This window comes from Lagenorhynchus albirostris, chromosome 16, assembly GCF_949774975.1.
Source record: "Lagenorhynchus albirostris chromosome 16, mLagAlb1.1, whole genome shotgun sequence".
NCBI classification, from domain to species: Eukaryota; Metazoa; Chordata; class Mammalia; order Artiodactyla; family Delphinidae; genus Lagenorhynchus; species Lagenorhynchus albirostris.
In genome coordinates, this window is record NC_083110.1 from 21,151,640 (window position 1) to 21,167,912 (window position 16,273).

At 43.3% G+C, this 16,273-nt stretch overlaps 1 protein-coding gene across 5 annotated transcripts in view; it reads left to right on the plus strand.

Annotated features, from left to right (window-relative positions):
• The first annotated feature begins 11,801 nt into the window (after window positions 1–11,801).
• Window positions 11,802–16,273, plus strand: part of TET1 (tet methylcytosine dioxygenase 1) — a 127,062-nt gene continuing 122,590 nt past the window's right edge. For all 5 annotated transcript variants that reach the window (XM_060125459.1, XM_060125461.1, XM_060125462.1 and 2 more), the window contains exon 1: window positions 11,802–13,709. In XM_060125459.1, the coding sequence (XP_059981442.1) occupies window positions 11,802–13,709 (1,908 nt within the window). The remainder of the gene's footprint in view (window positions 13,710–16,273) is intronic.

Here is a 16,273-nt window from a genome sequence, read left to right on the forward strand (position 1 = left end):
TTATATTTCAATAAAACTGAAGAAGAAAAAAAGAAACCTATTGCTTGAGGGCCTCTTTTTTTTTTTTTTTTGGCCACAGCACTTGGCATGTGAGATCTTAGTTTCTTAGTTCCCTGACCCCTGCAGTGGAAGGGCAGAGTCTTAGCCAGTGGACCGCCAGGAAAGTCCCTTGAGGGCCTCTCTTGACAGCCTGGGCTATGGGCAGCTTTGGAGGTGAGGCATAGGAAGGCTTAGAACAGGTCCCATGGCAGGAGGATACTCAAAATCTTCTAAAATAGGGATTGCTGAGGAGAAATAAAGGCCTCAGGCAGATTTAGGTCTTAAGATTTCAAAGTTGGCTAAGGCTCCCACAGAATTCTGCCGCTTGCAAGCAGCAGAGAAAATGAATGATGGGGATATAGAAGTCAAGTCAGGGTGCTTCCAGGTTGAGTTTGGGAGAGGCTAAGCGGACAAATGAATTAGTGGGTTGGAAAGCTTACCATTAAAGTTGCTGGACAAGGCATAAATGGAGAAAATGGCCTAATCTTGTCATAGGAAGTAGAGAAGGAGTTTTCATCAAAATCATACTTGATCACACTCAAGTTCTTGATCACACTCAAGTTCATTATCATAACTAGACTATATCTTCATGCTCTGCAGTTACTATGAAGGTATGCTAATTTTTCCAATTCCTTCCAAAACCAATTCTGGCAATTCCAATTTTTTTTTCTCCCTCACAGTATCAATTTGATTTCCTCTTTCTTCCACCTTCTCTACTGAGGTGTCTTTTGGTTTGTACCTACCATGTATTGTATGTATTCTTGACAATCTCTGGATTCAATGTAGAAGCTTGAGTGAGAAAAAGACCTTAAGTCTGTGTCTGCCAGTAAACTGACCAGTAAATACCAATTCCTGCAAACCTGCTCCATGCAAATTCTCTGAGAATTCCCTTGGGTCTTTTCTACTTTAAGTTTTCCTTGCTCTCTTGGACTCCTAGCAGAATTGACTGCGTTATAGCTTTTTCAATGCGGAGCTATTATTGCAGGTTTATCTTGCCCAGCCTCCCCTGCTCTTCCAGGACCTTGTAGATTGTAGTGTCCCAGATCACCAAGGGACTATTAACTTTTTCCTACCTACTATTATATTATCTATCTATCCCTGATGTCTTTTTTTTTTTTTTTTTTTTTTTTTTGCGATACGCGGGCCTCTCACTGTTGCGGCCTCTCCCGTTGCGGAGCGCAGGCTCCGGACGCGCAGGCTCAGCGGCCATGGCTCACGGGCGCAGCCGCTCCGCGGCATGTGGGATCTTCCCGGACCGGGGCACAAACCCGTGTCCCCTGCATCGGCAGGCGGACTCTCAACCACTGCGCCACCAGGGAAGCCCCCTGCTGTCTTTATAGAGAATCATAAGTTTGCCTTTCTTATTTGTTTGTACCATTAATACTACTAGAAATGTGTAAGAGTTCCTCATCAGCACTTAGTATTTCCAATTTAAGAAATTTTTCCAATGGAATAAAAAAATTTTTTTTTGTCCATGGAGATTATATTCCTTAGGAAAGAAAGCATGTGTGTGTGTGTGTGTGTGTGTGTGTGTGTGTGTGTGTGAGGGGAGTGTATATATTTCCCTAGGACACTGCCTAAGGTAATTAGTAAGCAGGGCAGCTAAGATGAAAGTCCGGTTATGTATTTAGGAAGCTATATAAGCACAATTCCAATACTCACCTTACGTGTATTTGGAAATACACATAAGGTATATTTGGAAATAAGACAGGAATTCTTGTTTTGTTATTAAGAAAGAATAGATAAGGATAGTGGGAAATTGCTTAAACGTTTATTCTTTGATATTGAGGACTGGAAATAATTGCATTTTCTTTTTTTCTCCTTGGGTAGACACCTCATGTTATTGTTTAGCTTCCCATGGCTTGTTCAACCTTTTAGTGTCTGTTATAATTATCAGACCCCTTTTCTAACAGGTTCAGATGGACATGACGTTGCTAGGTGCTATGTTTGAGTTTCAGATGCCAAGGTGGCTTTCAATGTCATCTACGTGCTGATGACTTCCAAATTTGTTTTTCCAAGCTAAACTTCTTTTCCAAACTAAAAATTGTCTCAGACTTGGTCAGTGGGAGTTATATATATATATATATATATATATATATATATATTTTTTTTTTTTTTTGATGGGCACCTACAGTTTCCAATTTTTTTTACCATTGTGAAATACAGTGAAATTGTGTTGCCGCAGACACAAACCTACCTTCAGGGCCTTTGCACTTGCTCCTTCCTAAGCATAAAATCTTCCCCGGTTTCCTTCCTTAATCTCTTTCAGATCTATTCCATGAGCTGATCGTTGTATTTAAAATTGCAGCCTTCCCCAGCACTCCCTGTCCCCTTCTCTGCTTTTTTTCCCCTCCCTCTGACCATCACCATCTGACACACTGTATGTATTCTGCTTTCTAGCCTTTTTTATTCTCCTGGCCCCATTCCATGATTGAATGCAAGCACCACAAGAGCAGAGGTTTCATTTTGCTCACTGCTGTTTCCCCAAAGTATGGGACTGTGCCTGGCACATGGTATGGACTCAACTAATATTTATGGAATGAAGAGAATAAGCATTGCCATGGTCATTTTTTTTAAATTTATTTTATTTATTTTTGGCTGTGCCTGGTCTTAGTTGTGGCACATGGGATCCTCGTTGAGGCATGTGGGATCTTTCATTGCGGTGCACAGGCTTCTCTCCAGTCGTAGTGTGCAGGTTTTCTCTTCTGTAGTTGTGGCGTGCAGGCTCCAGGGCACGTGGGCTCTATAGTTTGCGGCCTGCGGGCTCTCTAGTTGAGGCCCACTAGCTTAGTAGTCATGGCGCAAGGGCTTACTTGCCCTGGGGGCATGTGGGATCTTAGTTCCTTGACCAGGGATCTCACGGAGTCCCCTGCATTGTAAGGCGGATTCTTTACCACTGGACCACCAGGGAAGCCCCACCATGGTCATTTTTCTACATCTTTGTGTGATTTTCCCATTTCAATACTTTTTTAAGTTAATCATTTCAATTAATTGACAAAAGCCAGGATATGGCTATTACATGATAGTCTTTCTCCTTTTGTTCTTTAAGAAAATCAAGTTTTGAGTCAAACTCTGACAAGATATTAACAATTAGGCTTTTGGAAACATTGACTGAGGAGAGTCCCATTTTTCAGATAAGATTTATTTTAAACACCACATGTCTTTCTCCAATCACTGTATTTATCTGACTGTAGCACTGAAAACACTGTAGTGCAGCCATTGGTTTGTTCTGCTTGCAAACCCAGAATGTGTTCCTCCTGGGTGGGAAGCAAATTGCATTCAACTCTGTAGGCCAAGCTTCTAACTCAATAATAAGTTTGAATGAATCAATCAGTGAGAAAAGTTGAAAGTTTAGGAATCTTTCTCAAAAGAACAATCTGGTTATGCTTATTAATGCAGGTATAACAAAGAATAAAAATTATGTGCAGAATGGGGATAGAATGGTGTGGAAGGCAATGATAGAAGGAGTCTTTACCTTCCGTTGAAGTTTGACCTGGGAGGAATGATTGTTCCATGAACAGCATTTTCCTTCCCACTGTGACTCCAATGAAGATCTGGATTTCCATGACTGTTTAATAACTGACTGCTGGAAGAAGCAACAGCCATCAAACACTTAGGGAGAAATTCAGATGCCCCAGTCAGTCTTAATTTTGGCATAATGCTACTGGTTATTCCTCCTAATGATAAAAACTTACTTCTTCCCGTGCCTTCATTTCTTCATCCATAAAGTGAATACTGCCAAAGCACGGGGGCAAATAACTAACAAAAAATGTTATGACGACCTTTGCAGACATCAAGCTCTGAGTCAAGGGAACACAACCCTCCTCTGGCTTCTCTCTAAGGTGTTGAGGCCAGTTTTCCATTGCTCGCGACGCAGATATGCCTCAATGGTGTCATCTCTGACCTGGCGTCCCATTAATGCACCTATAAACATTCAATTGAGAGACCCTAAAACTTTTCCCTCAGCCCGAGAGTCCCTCGGAAAAAAGATAATGACAAGAAAACGTTGACAACGCTCTCCCTCTTCAATACTCTCCTTTGACCTTAACAAAAAAAAAAAGAAAAAAAATGTCAAGAGAGACGAGGGCCAAGGGGAAGGGGAAGGGTCGAGAGATGAGTCCAGCTCCAGTTTGGGGAAATCCAGCTCGCGTTTTGCCTCTCGCTCGGTAGTGCAGGGTCCAGGGAAGGCAGAGCCCCAGCTTCGCTCCCTGAGGTCTGTCCTGGGGAGACACTGCTGCTCCGGGGGGCTGACCTTGCGGGGAGTGGCAGCGCAGTCCGCTCCCGCGCCGCTTTGTGCGCGCAGCCGCTGGGCCCTCTGCTCCCGGGTCTGCCCCCCGGGACGCCCCCCTGCCCCGCCCCAGTCATGCAACTCTACCTGCCTTTCCGCTGTGGACCTTTGGGAAGCAGTCGCCCACCCCGGGGGCTCGGGCCCTGACCCTGCCGGGAGCCGGTAGGTGTTCGTCCGGGGCCCGCCCGCGCCCCTCGCGCCCCCCGGGGCCCCGGACTCCGAAGTTGTGGGGACGAGCGCAAGTTGGAAAGTTTGCCCGAGGGCTGGTGCAGGCTTGGAGCCGGGGGGACGCGCGCAGCCCTCGGAGCCTGAGGGGGCCAGTGGTGAGTTGGGGTTGGGGCAGAGGGCAGGGGTCCGGGGAGCCACACGCGGAGGCCGGAAGGCGTTGAGAAGGGCAGTGCACCGCTGGGGCTGGACATGGGCCGGGGCTCGGCGTCCGCGCGGCCGCCGGGGCCGCGGGGGTGGGCCCGCTCCCCGCGACGACCCCATACCCAGGGCTGCTTGGGGCGCTTTTGTTGCGGGTGGTAAACAATGCCCCCCGGCCGGAGGACTCGGCTGCGGCGCCGGGTGAGGAGAGCTGGAGCGCCTCGAGGTAGGACCCCGGGCACCGCTGGAAACCGGATTGGGCGGGGAGGGCAAGTGCGGCCTGAGGTGGGGATGCCTGACTGGGCCGGCGATTGATGCGGCTCGGGCTGAGGAGAGGGAAGAGTTAGGGCAAGTTGCGGGTGGGGAACCCTAGCTGTCCCACGCTCAAGCGTACCCCCAAACAAGTTTTCTCCCTCCCCTGTGCTAATATAGGGGCCGGTTCCTTGAGAAAACATTTGGCACTTGCCTCCTTGAGCTTTTCCGGGAGGGAGCTTCAGGGACGTAGCTTTTGGAGTGGAGGTAGTAGGAGAGTCTTGCCAGAGGCTGACCTGGAGTTACGCTGATCTGGGAAGAAGGGAGTGGAGGAATAGAACAGTGTTCTGTCAAAATGGCCTTCTAAAAACTCTTAAGAGCGCCACTCGTTCGCCGAATGCGCTGGCTTGCCGTCGCATCGGTCCCACTAGGGCGGAATCCCGGAGCGGGCCCCAAGGATGAGAGGTCCGCAGAGCCGGGTGCCGGGGACCGGCCGGGCGGCAAGTGAGGGGCCGGGGCTGGGCTAGGTCTCTCGCCGTCTCCCCCTCACCCCTCTCTCCTCTTCCTCCCCTCCCCTCCCTCCCTCCCTCCCTCTCACCCACACTCCCAAACGATTCGGCTACTGAGGGCTGTGTGCAGTCCATAAATTTCTACAGAAAGTGGTCGGGAAGTTGCTGGCCTGCCCCAGTAGGCTTTCCACGGTAATGGGGAACACAGATTGGGCTTTTCTGACCCAATAAAAATTAATGTATCAACAAGAGAACAGATATTGCTTGAACTAGGAGTCTTCTCCCCCGCCGGCAACTCGTCCTCCCAAAATAACCAGGTCGCTCCAGTGCCTCTTTCTCTCCTCCCCCGTAACACTCTCGGGCACACAAATGAGCTGCATGATATATCATAGTAAGGGTCAGTTTATAAAGACATGTTTGAAAAGTGTTTCAAGACCCTGAGTGAGGAAAAGATTAGGTGCACAGCCTAGTGTCGGCAGGGTGCGCTGAGCGCTTGCACCCACATGAGTTGAAGGGCGGCGCTACAGGGTAGCAACCCCAGGTCCGCCCTGAACCGAAAAGGGACCATCCTGCTCTCTTCCCCATATCAACGTTAAAGAGTGAAATAAAAACGTTGGCTTCTTCAGTCCTCACTCAGGATGCCAAAATGAATATGGGAAAGGTGTTTGTGAACCAGTTAGGGCGAGAGCTTTTTAAGGCATATTAGGAATTTTGTCTACAATTAAACAAGGCGGGTGTGTAGATAAGGATGTATTTGGGGATTGGTCAGCGTTGTTTCTAAGAACTAAAAGCCTCAGGTATCGTGATGTTGGGTGCGCTTCCTGATTTTATTGGTTTTATTGGTTTGTATTAGTTACACAGGTTAAAGCCCAAGTCCCTTGCCTCCCCAATTAAGAGATCTTAATTAGGTTGGTTGTCAGTGTATGACAGTGTTTAAAACAATGTTATGATTTCAATTAAACAGAATCAAGTACGAGAGTTATTAGTATACACTGTCTGTATCTCTTTGCAAAGATTGGTAGCTCAGATTAAGAACTCCTGGATCACTGCTTACCATTTTAATGAGGGTTAACTATGGCTCCCAGCTCTGGTCTTCCAGAATTGATTGGTTGGAGGTTTGGATCACCTCTGTCCCTGCCCTTTGTTTCTCTTCCTCCTCCAATCTTCTTTATCTTGTTCGTCCCTCCCCTCCCCCACCCTCTTCTTTGCCTCTGTATTTTTCCTTCTCTGTACACTTAAGTTTCTCTTTTTCCACTCCCTCCACCTTTCTAGCTTTAGTCTTCAGCATTTTGATCCCAGTTGTCTTTTTATATTCTAGCTTTATTATTATATAGTCCTTCCCCTTCCTCTACTTTTTGGCTTTTTTTTTTTTCCATTTTAGACATTTTCTTCCTTCTGCTTTTTCCCCTTCTTCCTAACGTGTTTTATGCTTTTCTTGTTTTTGGAATGGTCATTCCATCTCCATTTAACTTGTCCCTTCCCTTTTCTGTGGCCCTTTTTGGCCTTTTTTTCTTCGCTCTCTGCAGGGCAGCAGGGGTGTTTTACATATGGAAGGAGGCTTTGACTAAATCTGCTGGCATTCTAGTGAGTTTGCCTCCACAGCCTTTCCATGTGCCGAAGGCTCTCACACTTCCTGTGGTACAAAACTATCTAGGAACAGCAAGCAGCCCGCCCACCTCCTCTTCCTTTAGAACTAAGTTGCTGGAGGAAACTAAGCCAGGTGGTGCCTTTTAAAAAGAAATGTTTTAAGTCTTGTATTTCTCAGTCAAGTGCAGTAGCCTTTAAATTCTAAGGAGCTGAATGGAGTGACTATTAAATCAGAGTTTCTTTTGCAACTAGCTCTATGTATGCAAATACCACTTTTTTGGCCACTGCTGGTGGTGGGAAGGATTGCAGTATAATTTTAAATTGACATGTGGGCTGGATGGTTACATCAGTACAGCCACTTCCTGCCCAGGGGACTTTGGGAGATCCAGAAGGAGGAGGGGGGATGTAAGTGGGAGAGAATTTTTCTGACACGGTACTGTCGATATTGTCCTTTACAGACAACTGATACAGTTTAGGAAGTCAGCTTTTCAGTTTCTAGGCAAGGTGATCATATCAAATAGTTGCTTTTTTTTTTTTTAAGACTCTTTAGGGAAAGGCTGACTACTTAGTAAGCTCAGATAATATTGAGGCAAAAGTCTGATCCTGTTTGTTGACCAATTTGGTTAGGTATGTTTAAATTATGTGTGAATAATTAGCAGATCCTTACATAAGCCCTGGGGCCTGATCTTGCCACTTCTCCTCTTTCTCTGTAATCTTATATTTTCTTCCTTGGGCTGGCATCTCTTTTCATGTTTCAAATTATGAGTTGGCCCTTATCTCCTGGACAGTAATATTTGGATCTCAAACACTACTCCAGTCCCCTATGTCACAAGGACATCTTAGGAAAAGAAAAAAAAATTTTTTTTATTTTGGGTTAGGGGTCTTGGTGCCCTCTGGTGAAAAGACTAGTTAAGTAATGTTTTGCATCCCACAGTTGTAGGGAATTTTGTTTGTTTCACTTTGTTTTCTCTTCTAGGAAAACAAAAACTCACAGGATAGTGTCAATTAACTGCATGTGGTTCCCCCTCCGGGGCCTGCTATATATGTTTGATAACAGGGACATTATTCTCTTATTTTCTCTCCAATCATGTTATCCTGTAGCAACCTCAGTAGCACTCAGACTCTTGAATATACTCTAGAGTAGAATAAAACTGATTCTGAGAAATATTGAAATGTCAGTTTTCATCAAAAATGAAAAACAGAAGTGGAATTAGTATTTAATTGTAAATGTATTTTTCTATGACTTAAACACTCTGTAGTAAATAAAAGCACAAAAAAAGGAAATAAAGCATTTAATAATGTTTCTAAATTAATAAGGAAAATAAATTTCAGAAGATCTGTGTAGATAATTCCATATTTAAATGTGGATCTATATAATAGAATGGACTCCTCCCCTCCCTCCAGCCCTGGGGATAACTTAGTTTATTTACAAAAGGGGGTTACATTTCATCAGTGGAGCCAAGTAAAATTAAGATCTTGTGGGAGTCCTTATTTTGTTTCTGATTGTTTCTTTGGCTGGGTGGTACCCAGTGGTTTCTTCCCTGCATTTGGGTTTTTCAGGGGTCATTGGCCTCTTTCACAATCTCATAAAAAGGCTGTTACCATTCAAAGAGGCCACATCTTTCCAATCCATGTTGCTCATACCTTTTCCATTTCCTTGACAGGCTTTTTCAAGAGATAAGGTTTGAATAGTAAACATTATCTTAATTACAAGTCTGGATTTCTAAAGCACTTCCATTTAAAAATATAAAAGAATATATGAGACAGAGATCAATTTATAAACTACTTTCAAAAGCAGATCCCATGACACCCTCTGGCATATTCAGATTACTTGCAACATATACGAATTTTAATTTTCATGGCAGATTGCAATATTTAGATTATAGGCTCTTAATAATTTTTTAGCAAGGTAATCCTGATATAAGAGATAAAGCATGTTTAGACAGATATTGTTGAATTTCTAGAGAATGGAATGGATTGTTTTTTGTTATCCGAAAAAACATCCTTATAAAGATTGCTGACTTTCTGGAGATTAGAATTGGAATGTCTTTTGTTTTCTAAAAATGCTGGTTACAAAAAGCAGTGGTCTTTGGAGAAAATATCCTACAGCTTTTCACAGCCAAAGAGGTAGTGCAGCCAAACTTTTTTTTTTTTAGGAAAAGGGGGAAAGCCATAAGCTTAGATGCCAAGAACTCAAGTGGAGTATTCTCTGGCCTAGTATTTGTATTCAGCACAGGTTTATCAAAATGTTATTTTTCTTGTGGTTAATGTTATCACTAATGTCTGTTTTAAAAGTCTTTCTTAAAGGCTCAATGCCTTGACTCTAAATGTTGTTCTCTGAGATCTTTTATTATAGTGTGTGGCCTACAACGTGTTAGATGAGAACAGAAACAAAAGAACTAGATTTTGTTTTGCAGGATACGGCAGACTGAGGATTAAACTTGTTCTACAATAATGATAACTACCATTAAGCTTATGGCTAGTAATGTTTCTGATCTGGAAATTGAACCCATGTCTACCTAATTCCAAAGTCCTCCTTCTTACCTCAGATATCACAAGGATGAAACCACTACCGCTAGGTTTTCCTCAGAGGAACCCATTGATATCTCAAAACAACCTCATTTCAGATGCAGAAACCTTGACTCCTGTTAAGTAGTTTGCTGAAGGACACAGCTGGTGATCACAGATTCAGATTCAGGGTTTTCTGATGTGACACCATCTCTAGCCACTAAACCAACGAGTGCATCCCAGGATTACCAGGATCAGATGAGTACAACAAAAACAAAACCAAGATTTGAGAATCGGTAGAGGGCCGTCAAATTTTTACTTTGCCAAGTAATAACATTAAAAAAATAAGCCTATCTCCACCCTTTCACAAAAAAAAGGACTTTTATTACTTTATTTATTTATTTGGCCAAGCCTCGCAGCTTGCGGAATCTTAGTTCCCCAACCAGGGATCGAACCTGTGCCCTTTGCTGTGGAAGTGCGGAATCCTAACCACTGGACTGCCAGGGAATTCTCCACGTTTTTTAGAAAGGACATTTTAATGAGAGAAAACAGGAAAGCATGATTAAATAATAATAAATTCAACCTTATGAAAAACTTTATATGGCCTCATTTTTTTTTTAATAGAAGTGTAGTTGATTTACAGTGTTGTGTTAGTTTCAGGTGTACTCAGCCTCTTTTTTTTTTTTTTTCTCATTTCGCCACAGACTGGTGATCACTTGGTTGCAGACCAGTTTTTGGTAACCATTCTCCTACACCAGATTTTCTTACAAATCCAGCAACCTGTCAACTGTTAAAGAATCCTCACCCAGTTTGTTGTCACACTCTTGATTCCATGATGTTTAGGAAGTCTACTGGTATGTTTTGTATGGTGAGCTTCACTCTTCCTCATAGCTTGGTCTTATTTGGGGTCAGGGAGGCAATCTGAGGAGACAAAAATGCAACTGATGATGACTCTTAGTCAGTCCCCTTTCGTTTTCTCCTCTTTTCTTACTTTTCTAATAATAGTTGCTTATCTAGTATGCTTTACTGTTCTAATTATCTCATTTTCTCTTTATTTCCAATTTCTTTGCCTAGGCATTGATCATGAAACTTTTGGGACCCTTGGTAGAAGGGAGTTTAGAACCATCAGTCTTTGGATTAAGTTGGGTGAAAGAGGAAGGAGGGACATCATTTCTGGGTGTGGGCAGTGCCCGCCACAATGCTTTCCTTATACAAAGGAGGTACTCAACAGTTATTTGTTGGACCTGTGAGTCTTATTTGTAACCTAATCTGTAAATACTAACTCCCAAGAGTTTACGCTACTTTTGTGTGCATGTATAAAACTCAAAATTTGTGTATGGTTAATTGGAATATGGTATTAATGTTACTGGATCTCCAAAGAGTAGAGTTTCTTGGATAATACAAGCCTCTTCTTCCTCTGGCTTTACCAGCTTTACTGTCCAACAGATGATACCTCTGTCTGTATGGTGATGTGCTGAGGAAAGAGCTTAAGAGATAACTTTTTAAGTATCCATATTTGTAAAGATTAGGATTTGAGCTTTAAACTACATGTAACTGCAGTAGTTGTGGTTTCTTTTTTTTTTGGTTGCATTGGGTCTTCCCTGCTGCGTGCGGGCTTTCTCTACTTATGGCGAGCAGGGGCTACTCTTTGTTGCTGTGTGTGGGCTTCTCATTGCGGTGGCTTCTCTTGTTGCAGAGCATGGGCTCTAGGCGCGCGGGCTGCAGTAGTTGTGGTGTGCAGGCTCAGTTGCTCTGCAGCATGTGGGATCTTCCTGGACCAGGGCTCGATCCCATGTCCCCCGCATTGGCAGGCAGATTCTTAACCACTGCGCCACCAGGGAAGTCCATGGTTGCGGTTTCTAATGTAAAGAAACTCCCATGCTTAACTTATTCAAACAACTTGATCACCTTAATCAGTTGTCACAGAAATTAAAGTTAAAGGAGCTTTATTTGTGAATCCAGGATTTATAGGATACTTTAGTATGTTTTATGTCTATTATATTTTCCTTTTACAGTCAATATTCTCAGCTCCTTAATTTTAATTAATACTTGCTAGTAAATATTCTATTTCAAATGAGGGAATGCATAGGAAAAAGACTCACTCCCAATGTTTTGTCATTGTTATTTCAGACCAAAACCTCCTGCGACTGAGCACAACCATGGTGCATCCGGATTCTCCTCAGAAGTGAGACTTTCCAAAGGACCAATGACTCTTTTCCTCACGCCCTTTCAGTTTTTCCTGCTCCGTAGCTATGTCTCGATCTCGCCATGCAAGACCTTCCAAATTAGTCAGGAGGGAAGATTTAAACAAAAAGAAAAACAGCCAACTGAAGAAGGGATCTAAGCCAGCCAACAAAAATGTGGCGACAGTCAAGACTGTGAGCCCTGGAAAATTAAAGCAATTAATTCAAGAAAGAGGTGTTAAGAGAAAAACAGAACCCAAACTGCCTATGCCAGTCAGAAGCCTTCTGACAAGAGCTGGAGCAGCACGAATGAATTTGGATAGGACTGAGGTTCTTTTTCAGAACCCAGAGTCCTTAACTTGCAATGGGTTTACAATGGCTCTCCGAAGCACCTCTCTTAGCAGACGACTCTCCCAACCCCCAGCGGTCATAGCCAAACCCAAGAAAGTTTCACTGCCTAAGAATCTAGGAAAGCAACATGAGTGTGATTATAAGGTACTTACTGACATGGGAGTAAAGCACTCAGAAAGTGATTCAGTCCCAGTGCAAGACCCCTCAATCCCTCCTGATATAAAGAATCTAATTGGCATACAAAATGCATCATTAATAAAAAACGAGAGCCAAGAGACAACCCAGTCTTGGTCCCAAAGTGTGGAGGATTCCAAAATAAATCACTCTACTCATAGTGGCCCTGCAGCAGAGGTTCTTTCTGGGTCATTGGAAGGGACACGTGGTGGTGAAGGACTATTCTCTAGAGAGACATTGAATGATATTAGTGATTCCCCTAGAATGTTTGCTCAGGACACTTTCTGTGTTCCTTTGCTCCAAAAAGCAGCCCTCAGGGTTACCTCTGAAGGAAACCCCAGCATTCAGTTAGAAGATTTGGGTTCACGAGTAGAATCTCTTAAGCTATCTGATTCTTACCTGGATCCCATCAAAAGTGAACATGATTGCTGCCCCACCTCCAGCTTTAATAAGGTTGTACCTGAATTGGACCTTAGAAACTGTTTGTCTATTGGTGGGTCAATATATCCTACCTCATTAATACAACTCCTCTTGGCAGGTTCAGAACAAGAAACCCTTGGTGCTAAACCAGATCATCAAGAGGTACTCAAATCTACCCCAGATGAACAGGAAGTTGCTGATACCACCCCTGTCCTAGGACGAGCCTTTAGTGCTGTCCCACATCAATGGGAAGTTCCTGGTGCTAACCCAGTTCATGGAGAGCCTCTGGGTCAGACCCCAGACCCACCAGAGATTCCTGGTGCTATTCCAGTCCAAGGAGAGGTCTTTGGTGCTATCTTAAATCAACAAGTCCTCGGTATGGTTGGTGGTACTGCCTCAGACCCCGATATCTTTCTTCCTGCTCCTCTTAACCCAATTGCTACCTGTAATGTTCTCCCAGAATGGCCTGAGCCCCAGAGCACTGTTTCATCTGGGCTTGAGGTCCAGGGCACTATGCAGATTTTGCCTTCGGGCTTAGGTCACACTCCTCAACCATCATCAAACTCAGAGATAAGTTCGGTACCTCCCGCAATGGCTATAAACAATATAGAAAATAAGAAGAAGGTTCATATAAGCTTTCTGCCAGCTAACACTCAGGGGTTCACAATAGCCCCTGAGAGAGGACTCCACCATGCTTCACAGGGCATTGTCCACCTCTCCCAGGCCAGTCCCAGCAAATTGGAAGGAGAGAGCTCCCAGATCAGTGCCACCAGCATGGTTGACATCAACACCACAGTGGTGTCTAGGCCAGTGTCACTTGTCAGTACCTCCTCTTCTCCTTCCTACACAACTTTGCTACCTACTTTGGAAAAGAAGAAACGAAAGCGATGTGGGGTCTGTGAGCCCTGCCAGCAGAAGACCAATTGTGGTGAATGTACCTACTGCAAGAATAGAAAGAACAGCCATCAGATCTGTAAGAAGAGGAAATGTGAGGAACTGAAAAAGAAGCCATCCATCATTGTGCCTTTGGAGGTAAGTAAATACCCAAGGGGCTGGGGACACCTGTGAAACTTAGTAGTGTGATTTGTGTGGAGACAATTTGCTTTTGTATTACATCCTTCTGCTTTGGTAAAATGTTGCTTTAAGTTGCCTATAGGAATTTGTGGACCTACCTGAAGTACGTCTTGGGCACTGAGTGATGCATTAGCTTATTTTTAGAATTTGTCTCAGAAAACTAGAACATAAACATTTTCCATTATAAGTTTTGATGGAGAATAGGGAAATTGTATGAAATGTGGTTTTGGAAAGATTTCCACTGTGCCTCATTTTGGCCTGTTGTGTGTCTTTTTTTGGGAGTTACAGATTTAAAAATTAGGAGCACAAAGTCACTAACTGTCCTGCAGCCTGAGAAACCACAGGAATTAAACTTCTTTTTTTTTGAAAGAATAAAACTGTCTCTATCTTTAATCTTAAAACTTTGCCTTGGACGTATAGTAATGATAAAGCTTTCATCTCAACTTTTGGCTTGTGATTTTCACCTGCTCACAGGATTGTTGAGATTCAATGGTAATCAGAAGTTGAAAATGGTTTTTAAACTCCAAAGTGCCATACAAACATTTGTACTTATTATTACAGTTATGAAACTAAGGTAGTAAAAATATTGGTTGCCTTAGACTTTGTTTAAAGGATTCTATGGAGGTTGGTTAATACTCAAACTTGCTTTAATTAAAGCAAGCTTGCTTTAATTAAAATACCTGTCAGCTATGGTGTTTTATGATTTTTAGATTACTCACTTGAAGTTATATTTATTTTGAGTCTACTATGAATATGGGTGTAGTAGAATAGATTAATTTAAAATATTATGAACTTAATTTCAGTCAACCTTTTTTCTGTTTCATTCTGGACTTAAATTATGTCCAAAAATGCTGACTTCCTATTTGACTGACACATTGCAAATAAGAGATCAGACATTTAGCCAATCATGTATTGATGACATTTAATATTTCTAAAATATTTTGTTATTATAAATCTTACTGCAATGAACTATCTTCTTTACTCAAGTCACTTCACACGTGTGAGAGTAGATCCAAATGTGGCCAGTAACTTAATAGTCTACATACTTACATCTAAAACACTTAGTAGCAATATTTTTATAACAAGAGTGATCTCCCTGATAAGCTCCTGATTTGTAACATTGCCAATAGACGTTGTTGCCAAAGGTACTCTATCTCTAATAGGTATAAACAAGTTTGTTCTCTTCTTTTTTTTTTTTTTTTGTACGCGGGCCTCTCACTGTTGTGGCCCCTCCCGTTGCGGAGCACAGGCTCCGGTCGCGCATGCTCAGCGGCCATGGCTCACGGGCCCAGCTGCTCCGCGGCATGTGGGATCTTCCCGGACCGGGGCACGAACCCGTGTCCCCTGCATCGGCAGGCGGACTCTCAACCACTGCGCCACCAGGGAAGCCCTGTTCTCTTCTTTTCTAAACTGGCTCCTCCTCTTGCATTACATTTTTGGTTAACGGCTTACTGTCTACACGGTCACCCAAAATGGAAAATTCAGTCATGTTTAATGCCTTTCTCTCACTCTTGTAGTATCTCTTGTTCTACAACATCAGAGCACTTCTATCTCTCCATTTTCTTGGCTCCAGCTGTAGTTGAGCCTTTATCTCATACTGGGACAATTTCAGTGTCATCTTTATTATCAGCAAGTATTTATTGCACTTCTACTCTGGGTTGAGGGTACCAGCTAGCTGGGAAGTCAGGATGTTGAACAACAATTCTCCTTAGGTACAGTTCAAGTTTTCTTTCTATAACCCTGTTTCTCCTAGTTTAATACATTTAGTGCTCTTCTGTATATGTAATTTATCTCACTCAAAACAAAAGAAAATAGAGCAAAGTTTTCAGTGCCTTCCAGTTGTAGATGAAGCCTAGCTTTCTTAGCATGGAATACCAAGGTTTTTTAAAAATACATTTATTTATTATTTTTTATTTTTTGGATGTGTTGTTGGGTCTTGCAGCACGTGGGCTTCTCTCTAGTTGTGGTGTGCAGGTTTTCTCTTTCTAGCTGGGGCATGTGGGCTCCAGAGGGTGTGGGCTCTGTAGTTTGCAGCACGTGGGCTCTCTAGTTTAGGCACGCAGGCTCAGTAGTTGTGGCATGTGGGCTTATTTGCCCCGCAGCATGTGGGATCCTAGTTCCCCGACCAGGGATCAAACCTGGGTCCCCTGCATTGGAAGGCGGATTCTTTATCACTGGACCACTGGTGATGTGAGAAGGTGCCAATATTCAAGATCTTAGCATGACTGATCTCCTGTCTTGTTTGCTGTCACTTCTCACATTATACTTGAAGTTTCAGCTGTATCCAGCTACTTATATACCCCCAAGCTCACCGTGCATGATCCTGCCTCAGTGTCCTTGCTCATGGTACATATTCTTCCTTTCCCTATCTGACAAGACTCCACCCATTCACTCACCCCTCCCTGTGCCACACCTGTATCTGTGCATGTTCCCCCGGTTTCATTCCAGGGGACTTTGTTTTTCTAGTGCCTATCTAGCCTTGGTACAGTGATAGGTGCTAAATAAACACTTGTTAGTTAAAT